The sequence below is a fragment of the Eucalyptus grandis genome, chromosome 3 (genome assembly GCF_016545825.1).
Source record: "Eucalyptus grandis isolate ANBG69807.140 chromosome 3, ASM1654582v1, whole genome shotgun sequence".
Classification (NCBI taxonomy): Eukaryota; Viridiplantae; Streptophyta; class Magnoliopsida; order Myrtales; family Myrtaceae; genus Eucalyptus; species Eucalyptus grandis.
In genome coordinates this window covers 3025688-3038019 of record NC_052614.1, presented here as the reverse complement: position 1 = coordinate 3038019, position 12332 = coordinate 3025688, and the positions used below count along the sequence as shown (strand labels likewise).

The window sequence follows — 12332 nt, the reverse complement described above, 5'->3', positions numbered from 1 at the left end:
CACCCTACTGCGAGAATAAAGGCTAATGGTTAGCGCTAAGTCTAAGCTTAGTCTAGGCTTCCTAAGCCTACTAATTTGTAACTTATTGTCCAAATTTTTAACCTACGTGTCATTTTCATTTGAAAGTCGTCACTAATCAATATGAGGTTAGATTCATTAGAAATCCTTGAAAAATATTAAAAGAAATATTTTACTTTTTGCACAATCAAAAAAATTAGAATCGGAACTTGATTACACCAATTAATCAACTAATACCCAACCTACAACTAATCTTATTTAAACCTTGTGATTTGATTTTCATTTTAGGGATTTTTTTTTTTTTATGTATTTTTGAAGAAAGCTAACTCAAAAACTATTTTTTTAAGCTTTATCTGATTTTTGGAATATATAAATTATTATTATTTTATATTTTTAAATATATATTTTTCAATTAGGCCCAACGCTAAAATTCTCCTCTCATCAGCCTAGGAATGTAAATAGCCTCATTATAACCAGAATTGAGCCCGAATTTCCTAAACCCAACTAATTAGGCCTAAAGCCCTACTACATTAGGTAGCACATGAAAATGTTTTTTCTTCCTCAATTCTTCTGTTCTTTTGTTCTTTGGAATAAAAAAATAAAAATTTATTTGATAAAATTTGGAACACAAACAAGAAAGCGAAAAAGTTAATCATTATTTTCGAACAATTTCTAAAAATAAGCAATTTTTTTTAATTTTCTTGTTTTATTTTCTTCTTCTTTCTTGTCTTGTCGCTTAGGCTAGCGCCATCTGCCCGGCTAGTGACCATCGGGCGACCACCAGCCCGATCTCCTGATCGTCCAACCACCGCCCGGCACGGGCACAGTCGGCAAAAAACTATTCAAAGGACATCGAGTGGGCAGCATTCAAACACGTTTGTATCTATTCAAAAATTATTTTGGGGATTAGAAATATAAAATAAAACTATTTTTGAAAAAAATTTCTCCAGAATAAAAATATTATCTTTCGCATCTTACTCGCCTTCAGTTTCTTTTCTTTCTTCCTACGCCCATTTCACAGAAGCATTTCCAGCAGAAGTGCTGGTTTCCTTCTCCCCATGAACCGAGAACGCTTTGCTGATTCGCGCCCTATAGGAAACCATGTTTGGTCTTAAAAATACTCAAAGCATCAATACAAGACTTGTCTAGCTACCATGCGTGGCCGCATCTACCACCACCTTTCCTCCTTTCCAGCCAAGGATCAGTCACTTGCGGGTCACTTGCGTAAACACGATGCACAAAAACACGACCAAACTAAAACATACAAAGCGAAGGACAGCAACCGGAATCTATCAAAAAGCATTTGACAAACCACGAACACCAAAAGTGGGCGAAGGACTAAGAACGAAAACACACCTTCCGGTCAGATATTTCGTCGAACACGCGGAGGACGTGGCTTAAGAGCTGGTTATAAGCCCACCCGAAACTCAGACTCGCGGCAAAATAAGCATACATTGAATAAGCGAGACTCGACTTCAATGCAGACATGAACAAAACGCAGCAAGCCTCGGCCATAAACAAAGTACCCGAACGTGCATCTAGCTTAAGCATTCCATCGAGCAAGTGGTGTGCATTGGCGGAGGAACGAACAGAAGCTCAACCGATACATTGGGCGAGGACCGAGACGGACAGCAAAGGATAAACGGGGACCTAACAGCAACAGAGAACCGGACAACGGTAGCCCCATCCGGCAAGCTCGAAACAGGGCGAGTGTGCAAAACCAGGGCAGTTGGCCGAGAGTCCTTACCCGGCTCGCAACGTCGGAGGGCGAACGAGCTCGAGGATCGGTTTACGTCCGTCCGCCTCGCGCACCTTCGAGCCGAAGTCCTGGGCGACCGACCCCTGAGTCAGGACAAATAAAGAAAGAAGAGAAGAGAAACACCACCCACCGTATGTCGCCGAAGAGCACTCACCAACCCTCAAACTCTATTTTCTGCTCGCTCTCTCAGATCTCTCTCTCGCAGATCTCACTTTCTCGAAACTCCCCTACTCTCTCGATTTCTCTCTCCTCCGATCTGCCCTCAACTGGGCTCACGGACGTCCTATTTATAGGCCAAGAGGCCGATCAACAGAGGCTTCAACCGCTGGTCCTTGGCGTGCTGACCAGCACTGGTGCGGCCCGAGCCGACGTTGCCTCGCCGTCCACTCGCAGAACAGGTCTGCTCTCTCTGCTCCTCAACTTGGCGGCATTGAAGACCCCTGTTCTAGGGGTGAGCAATTTAGGATCAACCCTGGAACCTGCCGGTCTGGATCCAGTTCCCAGGGAGACTCGGTCAACCCTTGATCCTAAGATTCCCGAACTAGTACTATACATGGTCCTCGGTTCTGGGAGTTTATGAACTATATATATATAAAATAAACAGCATCAACAACATTAAACAGTTTTCTAATAAAAAGTTCAAGTAATTTTACATTATTCAATAATAACTTCAATTTTAATATCTTTTACAATATCAATAATCATAATTTACGAATGAAAAAATGTTTTGTAAGAAGTTCACGGCATCCAAAATGGCATAAAAAACTCCTTCAAGTATGCTCATCTAGTATTAGTCTTTTGTCTTATTTGTCATCTTAGACTTAATTTGCCATTGTTCTCTTTTGTCTTATTTGTCCTTTTAGTTTTCAATATGCCAAAATCAAAAGAAACATTTTCTCTGCTCATCAATCGACACTCACCTCGCTCGCTTTGGGTCACTCGTGCCGCTCACACACTTGATGCTTGCTTGGCTTGTTGCTATCCACTCGATACTCGATACTCACTCTATTCAACACTCACCCCACTTGACCCTCACCTAGCCTTTCTTAGCTAACCTTATTCATTATCAAATCCATTGGATTAGTCCTGGCCCTCGTTCTTTTTTTAAGGAGTACAAAAAAATATTAATTAGTCTTGAATTGACCTTGAAATTGAACCAAACTCGTTAGGTCGATCTAGTCTTCAATTGCTTTTTCCAAGAAATACAAAAATGAAATAAAAAAATTATCAATTTGTCTCGGGTTGACCTTGAAACCGGATCGAACCCATTGGGTCGGTCCGGTCCTCAGTCCCAAGCTCAATAGGGTCAGTCCTCGATCCCAAAAATTGAGAACCAACACTATGGGTTGGTCATAGAGTTAGGGGTGGATCGACTAACTCGGCCATGCTCACCCCTAGCCTACTCTACAATCCATGTGTGTGTGAGGAAGAAACCCATGAGGGCTGGGGTGAAAGCCCAACCCTCGAGCCCCCTTTCCAAGCTCTTTTTTTAATTTTTAATATTCTACTTATCCATAAATAGGTAAGATAAAGGAAAATAAAATAAAAGTAAAACTTAGTAGATGTAAATAAGATTAATAATTAGGTGATGCGAAAATTCTTTTTGCTAGAATCAAATTCATCCCTAATTTTCTATATAATTTTAATCATAAATATTTAGTCAAAATTTAGGTGTTATTGGCCTCTTAATGGAACGTGATCGGACCATGCGAGTTACCAGCTCATTCCAAAATATATTAAAAAATCATAAAGAGTGTTTACATCAGCACTTGTTATGATCAATGTCTATGTCGGTAATTTCAGATTAATTTAAGACATCCAACAAAATGAAGGGGAAAAAATAGTAAAGGAAAAAAAAATTATATATAAAAAATTAAAAATATTATTTAAAAAGATTTTCATCGGCGGATGTGCCACATAAAATGGCCAACATCCACGTCATCGATTTTCACTTAATTTAGCCAGATGGACTAAATTAGTATCAATGTGAAAAGTTTAGCACTAAATTTGTCCAATTGAAATATTTATGACAAAATTAGAACCAATGAAATAGTTTTAGGACCTTTTTGTTTTTTGGGTTACTTTTCCCTTAAAAGGTTACAAGACAAAAGAAGGAATACTTGAACTGCCTCTAGATGATAAAAATATATAGACGTCTAAAACTATTAAAATTAATTGGGAAAATAATGCCACTGGAACAAACGAACTACAGGGCAACCAAGTAAATTAACAAAAAATTCTCTCTATGGTGTTAGTATTCTCAGCATTGTACACCTGCAATGCATAGTCAGCGAGGACAATTCAGAAATTGATGCATCATTGACCGAATGAATTGCTTCCCTGATCAAGCGCTCGCCATCCTCATCTTCATCTTCATCCTTGTTATTGAAAATGCAGGCTTCTTGGGGGAGTTCAGCTGAAGATTCATTCTTGAGCATTGAAGAGACTTCCAACATGCAGGGTCTGTCCCCAGGCTTCGCTTGCACGCATAGAAGAGCTACTTGCATGCATCTCATGAGCTTACAAGATGATGAAGAGTCAACCAAAGACGGGTCAATGAACTCCATGCATTTATCGTCTCTCCCAGCTCATATGCCTGAAATTAAGAATGGTAGTTGGTTAAAAGTCAAAATTCATGTCCCAAAAGTTGAGCCTGGAAAATTTTGACTCACAAATAATCTCTACTTACATATTCGAGAATATTCAGATTTTCATTTAGGCCGTAGCAACATGAGTTCTTTTTACCACTGATGATTTGCAACAGCAATACCCCAAAGCTGTAGATGTCGCATTCAGTATATGCCTTTCCTCACGTATTCTGGGGGAACATACCCACTGTATACAAGAACATAAATTGGTTTTAAGCAGCAGACTTTTAGCAGGTTAATATCTGTGAGGTAAAAGGAGGGCCTAGTTAACTCGCTTACTAAGTCCCGACAATTCTGTTGGTATTAGCCTCAATGTCATCCTTCCTAAATATTCTCGCCAGACCAAAATCTGATATCTTCGGGTTCATTTCATCATCCAACAGAACATTGCTGGCTTTCAAGTCTCAATGAATTATTGTGAAATTTGAGTATTCCTGGAGATAAAGAAGCCCTTGTGTAATGCCTTCTATGATATGAACACGTTTCACCCAATCCAACGAATATTTCCTTATTGGATCTGTATCATTAAAACCTAATGACTATCAGAACCAGAAGCAAATTTAGAGCATTGCATACGTTCGTGTATTCCAAATGCTTAAAAGGGTTTGCCTGCTCTAAGCCATTGTAGCAGAACTGGGACCTATTTAAGCCTTTTTGGAGTATCACACTAGATGTCACTTTTAAAAACACCTGGGTTTTGCTCAATGACTATTGCAAGAAGCATGAAAGATGTCTAAACCAAATAGGGTATAAGTCCAAGCTCTTATTTGGCATGTACTCATAGATCAACATCTTTTCTTCCCGTCAGTACAAAATCCAAGAAGACGAACAAGGTTGACATGTTGCAGTCTGGCAGTGAGCATAACTTCGTTCTTGAACTCCTCGAGCCCTTGGTTTGAAGTTTCGAAAAGTCTCTTCACTGCAATGTACTGTCCTTTGGGCAACTTTCCCTGAGCAAAAGGTATGCTGATGGTCGGTACAGGGAACTGACTTCCACTTGAACATGGTAGACACAACAAAACTTTTCACTGTTTATGCTGGAAGACAGTGTTTTGTCTATGACATAGTCACATTACCCTAGGAACATTAATGAAAAACAAAACTTGAGCAGAATGCATCCATGTCCAACCTTTTTACGATGAACTTACAAGCTCACATACATGATTAAGAATACCTACGCTGCATTATTTCAAGCTTATTTGTGTTGTGTTGTGATGCCGATTCTTTCTGCTTTTAGAGAGGACATATAACTTCAATGTGATATACTCACCGGCTCATTCCAACTAAATGATTGAAGTTATGACATAAACCAACCAGCTGGCAGCTGCTACAAAAACTGGCATATATGTTTTAACATACGAAAGATTTGCTCTCTCATAGTAAGGATAGTAGTTCCCATTACCATTTTTTTTTTTCTTTTGGGTCGAAAAGTTTCCCTTCACCTTCTCAATTACAAGTCCAGACTATAAACAAGAAGGAACACATATTCTTGATCATAAGAAGTAAGAAAATAATCTGGGGGTGAGTTATTTTCCTTGCTTGCATTAAACAACAACAAACACATGTTATAGAGCAAAAAGGACCCAATCTAGCATTCAATCATGGTTCATACTTCATAGGATTTGCAATGAAGCAGAAAATAATAATCATTAGCTTAAGTATAGCCCCATATATTTTACCTTGTAAACAGGTCAATATCCACCCTGCCCAAGCTTATTGTCTCCTCGAAGAACGTAGTCTAGGGGCTGTTTGTTAACGAGTTAAATAGTACATGATTTTATTCTTTTATTCTCAGGAATATATTTGAAATGGAAATTTATTGATAATTTTTGTTCCCAAAAATAATCATTTTTTGTTCCTTAGAATACATTTGGAATAGAATGAAGAAGTAGAAAAAAAGTTATTTCTCTATTTAAGAGAACAATTTCAAAAATCAAGCATATTTTTCTTATTTTCTCTTCTCTTTTCTTCTCTTTCCTCCTCCTCCTCCTCTTCTTCTTCTTCTTCTTCTTCTTCTTCTTCTTCTTCTTCTTATTTAATAAATTAAAAAGATTAAAAGAAAATGGTTTGAGCTAAAAATTTTAAGGGTTTTAACAACGCATTTTTTATTTCAGAAGAAAATAAAAATTTTGGGCAGGCGATTTAAAACGTTTTTGAATCTTTAAATTATTCTTAAAATAAAATAAAATAAAATATTTACGAGCAAAAATTATTCTCGGGGAACATAATGGTTATCAAATGTATCCTTAAGTCACCACGAATTTGAAGCTACAACAAGTGGTTGAAAATTGAAAATTATAGACTTTGATAAATTTGATCCACTAATCTGGAAAAGTTTTGACTTTTTCTTTCGTTTGAGCATGAAGGGAGGAAACAGCCAAGGATAGAAACGACGACGTAGAATCAAAGTTTGACGTCTTGGAAAAGAAATATCAGTTTGACCATTAGTCGACGTGATAGACTTTTGCTCCCCAATGCAAACCGTCTCTTCGTGCAAAATGATCTCATCAAATAAAAATTGAACAACAACACAGCGTCGAATATTAAAAAAAAAAAAAGTGTCTCTTCGTGCAAAATGATATGTATTCCTTCCATTTGAGATGAACATGTAGTGGAAATTTGATCTAAACACACAGAAATTCCTTTTTTATTTTTTTAGGATTAGGGACTTGATTAGATGACGCTTGAAAGATGATGGTTCGGTTTACTATACCGTATGTACCTAGGGTTAGGGTTAAATTTGGGAAATCAAATGTATACGAAAATTCAGTTTGGACCATCGAAAATGATGGATCCCACATGGAGTTCTCCAAATTTTTATGATCCTGCTTCAATTTTAAGAAGTATATGCACTAATACATAAAAGATTTGCTTGGGCTAAATGTGGTATTCTCTTAGATCCGATGGCTCAAATCGTCTAATCCATTATCTAATAATTGTAATTAGGCAAATCGTATTTATCCTTTGAAGGCCTCTGTCACAACCTCCTCCAGAGACCCTAGTGCCGGAGATGGCGGCTAATGGCTTAATGGCTAACGCTAAGTTTAGGCTTAGTTTGAGCTTTTCCAAGCCCACCCAATTTATAACTTAATGTCCAAATTTTCATTTGAAAGTCTGCCACTAATTAATATGAAATCCTTGTAAAAATACTAAAGAAATATTTTACTTTTGCACAATAAAAAAATAGAATCAGAACTTTATTACATCAATAAATCAACTAATACCCAAACGACAACTAATCTTATTTAAACCTTGTGATTTGATTTTCCTTTTAGGGGATTTTTTTTTATGTATTTTTCAAAGCTAACTCAAAAACTATTTTTAAAGCTTTATTTGATTTTTGTAAAATATATATTTATTATATCTTTTTAAATATCTTTTTAAAAATTAGGCCCAACTAAATTCTCCTCTAATCAGCCCAAGAATGTAAATTAGCCTCATTATAACCAAAATTGAACCCAAATTTCCTAAACCCAACCCCGGAATTTAGGCCTAAAGCCCCTGCACAAATTATGCAGCGCATGAAAACGTTGTTGTTATCTATTTTTCTATTCTTTCACTCTTTGGAATGGAAAAAGAATAAAAATCGATTTGATAACGTTAACTAATTTTTCTCTTCCCCAGAAAATTAACATGGAACACAAAAATATATATATACATATATATATTTATGGAATAATTTCTAAAAATAAGTTTTTTTTTTTAGTTTTTTTTTTCCACTTCTTCCTTGTCTTGTCGCTTCCTACAGCTGCCATCCACCAGCTAGTGATCGTCAACCGCCAGCGATAGCCCAACACCAAAGCTGTGTCTAGCTACCGTGTGGCCACATCTATCACCACTTTTCCTCCTTATTGGCCAAGTTGGTCACTTGCAGAAACACGATGCACAAAAACATGACCAAACTAAAACATACAAAGCGAAAGGACAGCAACAGGAATCTATCAAAAAGCATTTGACAAACCACGAACACCAAAAAGTGAGCGAAGGACTAAGAACAAAAACACACCTTCCAATCAGACATTTCGTCGAACACGCGGAGGACGTGGCTTAAGAGGCCGTTATAAGCCGCCGAAACTCAGAGTCGCCCGAAATACGCATACAGTGAATAAGCGAGACTCGACTTCAATGCAGGCATGAACAAAATGCAGCAAGCCTCGGCCATAAACAAAGTACCCGAACGTGCATCTAGCTTTAGCATTCCATCGAGCCCATGGCGTGTGGCGGAGGAACGAACAAGCTCAATCGGTACGTGGGCGAGGACCGAGACAGGACAAGGATAGACGGGGACCTAACAGCAACAGAGAACCGGACAACAGTAGCCCCATCCGGCAGGCGAAACAGGAGCGTGTGTGCAAAACCAAGGCAGTCGGCCGAGAGTCCTTACCGGCTCGCAACGTCGGAGGGCGGTTGAGCTCGAGGATCGGTCTACGTCCGTCCGCCTCGCGCACCTTCGAGCCGAAATCCTTGGGCGACCGACCCCGAGTCAGGACAAATAAAAAGAAAGAAAGAGAAGCTGACACCACCTACCGTATGTCGCCGAAAGAGCACTCGCAACCCTCAAACTCTATTTTCTGCTCGCTCTCTCAGATCTCTCTCTCGCAGATCTCACTTTCTCGAAACTCCCTACTCTCTCGATTTTTCTCTCTCCTCCCGATCTGCCCTCAACTCAGGCTCCACGGACGTCTATTTATAGGCCGAGGAGGCCGATCGACAAACTCAACCGCCGGTCATGGCGTCGACCAGCCCTGGTGCAGCCAGCCGACTTCACCTCACCATCCACTCGCAGAACAGGTTTGCTCTGCTCTCTGCTCCTCAGCTTGGCGGCATTGAAGACCCCTGTTCTAGGGGTGAGCATTGGTTTAGGATCACTCCCTGGACCGGCCAAACCCATGGCCTGTCGATTCCGGTCGGTTAAAGGCCAGAAATTAAATCATGTCTTAGGATTCGGCATCTTGTCGTAGGAGTGATCGCCGGTTATGGGAGTTTAGGGTCGATCAGCGAATCGCACTGCTTATATATATATTATTTATAAAAAAATTATTTATGAAAACGGCCAAAATAAACGGCGTCAATGATATTGAAAGTTTAAGTGATTTTACGTTGTTGATAATAAGCTTAGATTTTAATATCTTTTATAGATCAATAGTCATAATTCACGAATAAAAAAATGTTTTATAAGAAGTTTCACGGCATCCAAGGGCATAAAGCAGGCTCTTCTGACGTCACATTATCTTTTAGTTATATTACATGCTTTATTTGTCATTTAGTCTTCAATTTGTTATTGTTCTCTTTTGTCTTATTTGTCCTCTTAGTCTTTAATTTGCCAAAATCCAAAACATTTTCTCTGCTCACCACTCGACCACTCGCCTCACTCGCTTTGGGTCACTTGTGTCACTGCGTCGCTCGATACATGCTTGGCTTGTTGCTCCCCACTCGACACTCGATGCTCACTCTATTCAACACTCACCCCACTCAACCCTCACCTCACTCGACTCTCACCGCTTGCCTTTCTTAGCTAACCTCACTTATTATTGAACCATTGGATCGGTCCGATCCTCGGTGCCCTTTTAAGGAGCACAAAATGAAATAAAAATTATTAATTAGTCTCGGGTTGACCTTGAAATTGAACCAAGCCCATTGGGTCGATCCGGTCTTCAATTCCTTTTCAAGAAGTACAAAAATGAAATAAAAATCATCGATTGGTCTCGGGTTGACCACGGGTTGGATTGAACCCATTGGGTGGGCCTGGTCCTTCTCCTTGAAACAGTGACTCTATGAGTTGGTCCAGGTTAGGGTGACCATTCAGCTTGGACCACGTCACCTCTAGCTACTCTACAGTCCCATCGTCACGCGAGGAAGAGAAAACCCATGAGAGCTAGGGCGGCCCACCTGAGCCCCCTTTTCCAAGCTCTTTTTTTTTTTTTTAATTTTAATATTCTACTTATCCATAAATAGGTAAGATAAAGGGAAAATAAAATAAAAGTAAAACTTAGATGTAAATAATATTAATAATTAGGTGATGCGAAAATTCTTTTGCTAGAACCTAATCCATTCTAATTTTTATATAATTTTAATCCTAAATATTTAGTCAAAATCAAGGTGTCATCGCCTCTTAATGGAATGTGATCAGACCATGCGAGTTACCAGCTCATTCCAAAATATATTAAAAAAATCATAAAGAGTGTTTACATCAGCGCTTGTTATGATCAATGTCTTTGTCAACGATTTCAGAGACTAAATTAAGCCATCCAGCAAATGAAGGGGAAAAAAAGTAAAGGAGAAAAAATTATATATAAAAATCAAAAATATTATTTAAAATGGTTTCATCGGTGGCGGATGTGCCACATAAACGACCGGCATCCACGTCATCGATTTTTCACTTAAATTAGCTGGATTGACTAAATTAGTATCAATGTGAAAAGTTTAGCACTAAATTTGTCCAATTGAAAGATTTATGACAAAATTACAATCAAAGAAATAGTTTTAGGACCTTTTTTTTGGGATGCTTTTACCTTGAAAGATTACAAGACAAAAGAAGGAATACTTGAACTGCCTCTAGATGATAAAAATATATAGACGTCTTAAACTATTAAAATTAATTGGGAAAATAATGTCACTGGACAAACGAACTACAGGACAACCAAGTAAGTTAACAAAACATTCTCTCTATGGTGTTAGTATTTTCAGCATTGTACACCTGCAATGCATAGTCAGCGAGGACACAATTCAGAAATCGATGCATCATTGACCGAATGAATTGCTTCCCTGATCAAGCACTCGCCATCCTCATCTTCATCTTCATCCTCGTTAGTTGAAAATGCAGGCTTCTTGGGAGTTCACAGCTGAAGATTCATTCTTGAGCATTGAAGAGACTTCCAACATGCAGGGTCTGTCCCCAGGCTTCGCTTGCACGCATAGAAGAGCCACTTGCATGCATTTCATGAGCTTACAAGATGATGAAGAGTCATCCAAAGACGGGTCAATGAACTCCATGCATTTATCGTCTTTCCACAGCTCATATGCCTGAAATTAAGAATGGTAGTTGGTTAAAAGTCAAAATTCATGTTCCAAAAGTTGAGCCTGGAAAATTTTGACTCAAATAATCTCTACTTACATATTCGAGAAGATTTAGATTTTCATTTAGGCCGTAGCAACATGAGTTCTTTTTACCACTAATGATTTGCAACAGCAGTACCCCAAAGCTGTAGATGTCGTACCAAATTCGAGTATATGCCTTTCCTCACGTATTACGGGGAACATACCCACTTTGTATACAAGAACAGAAATTGGTTTTAAGCAGCAGACTTTAGCAGGAGAATATCTGTGAGGTAAAAGGAGGGCCTAGTTAACCTTACTAAGTCCCAACAATTCGGTTGGTATTTGCCTCAATGTCATCCTTCCTAAATATTCTTGCCAGACCAAAATCTGATATCTTGGAGTTCATTTCATCATCCAACAGAACATTGCTGGCTTTCAAGTCTCGATGAATTATTGTGAAATTTGAGTATTCTTGGAGATAAAGAAGGCCCTGTGTGATGCCTTCTATGATATGAACACGTTTCACCCAATCCAATGAATATTTCCTTATTGGATCTGCATCATTAAAACCTAATGACTATCAGAACCAGAAGCAAAATTAGAGCATTGCATACCTTCGTGTGTTCCAAATGCTTAAAGGGTCTGCCTGCTCTAAGCCATTGTAGCAGAACTGGGGACTATTTAAGCCTTTTGGAGTATCACACTAGATGTCACTTAAAAACACCTGGGTTTTCTCAATGACTATTGCAAGAAGCATGAAAGATGTCTAACCAAATAGGTATAAGTCCAAGCTCTTATTTGGCATGTACTCATAGATCAACATCTTTTCTTCCCTGTCAGTACAAAATCCAAGAAGGCGAACAAGGTTG

The 12332-nt window shown here is 38.7% G+C and overlaps 1 protein-coding gene across 1 annotated transcript; it reads right to left on the bottom strand.

Moving 5' to 3' along the window:
- Positions 1 to 4569: 4569 nt before the first annotated feature.
- Positions 4570 to 12314, bottom strand: LOC120291380 (cysteine-rich receptor-like protein kinase 21). The gene is made up of 3 exons (XM_039308649.1): positions 12235 to 12314; positions 11781 to 12018; positions 4570 to 4612 (listed from the first exon to the last, which is right to left on the bottom strand). The coding sequence occupies exons 1-3, from the start codon at positions 12284 to 12286 to the stop codon at positions 4570 to 4572; spliced, it is 333 nt and encodes a 110-aa protein (XP_039164583.1). The 5' UTR covers positions 12287 to 12314.
- Between the last annotated feature and the right edge of the window lie 18 nt (positions 12315 to 12332).

Excerpts from the sequence above, each read along its gene's own strand:
- LOC120291380 (XM_039308649.1), bottom strand. The coding sequence starts at position 12,286 with ATGTTGATCTATGAGTACATGCCAAATAAGAGCTTGGACTTATACCTA. Across the intron at positions 12,019-12,234 it reads CTTGGACTTATACCTATTTG|ATCCAATAAGGAAATATTCA; the intron begins GTTAGACATCTT and ends TTAATGATGCAG. Across the intron at positions 4,613-11,780 it reads AACCGAATTGTTGGGACTTA|TGGGTATGTTCCCCCAGAAT; the intron begins GTAAGGTTAACT and ends TCTTGTATACAG.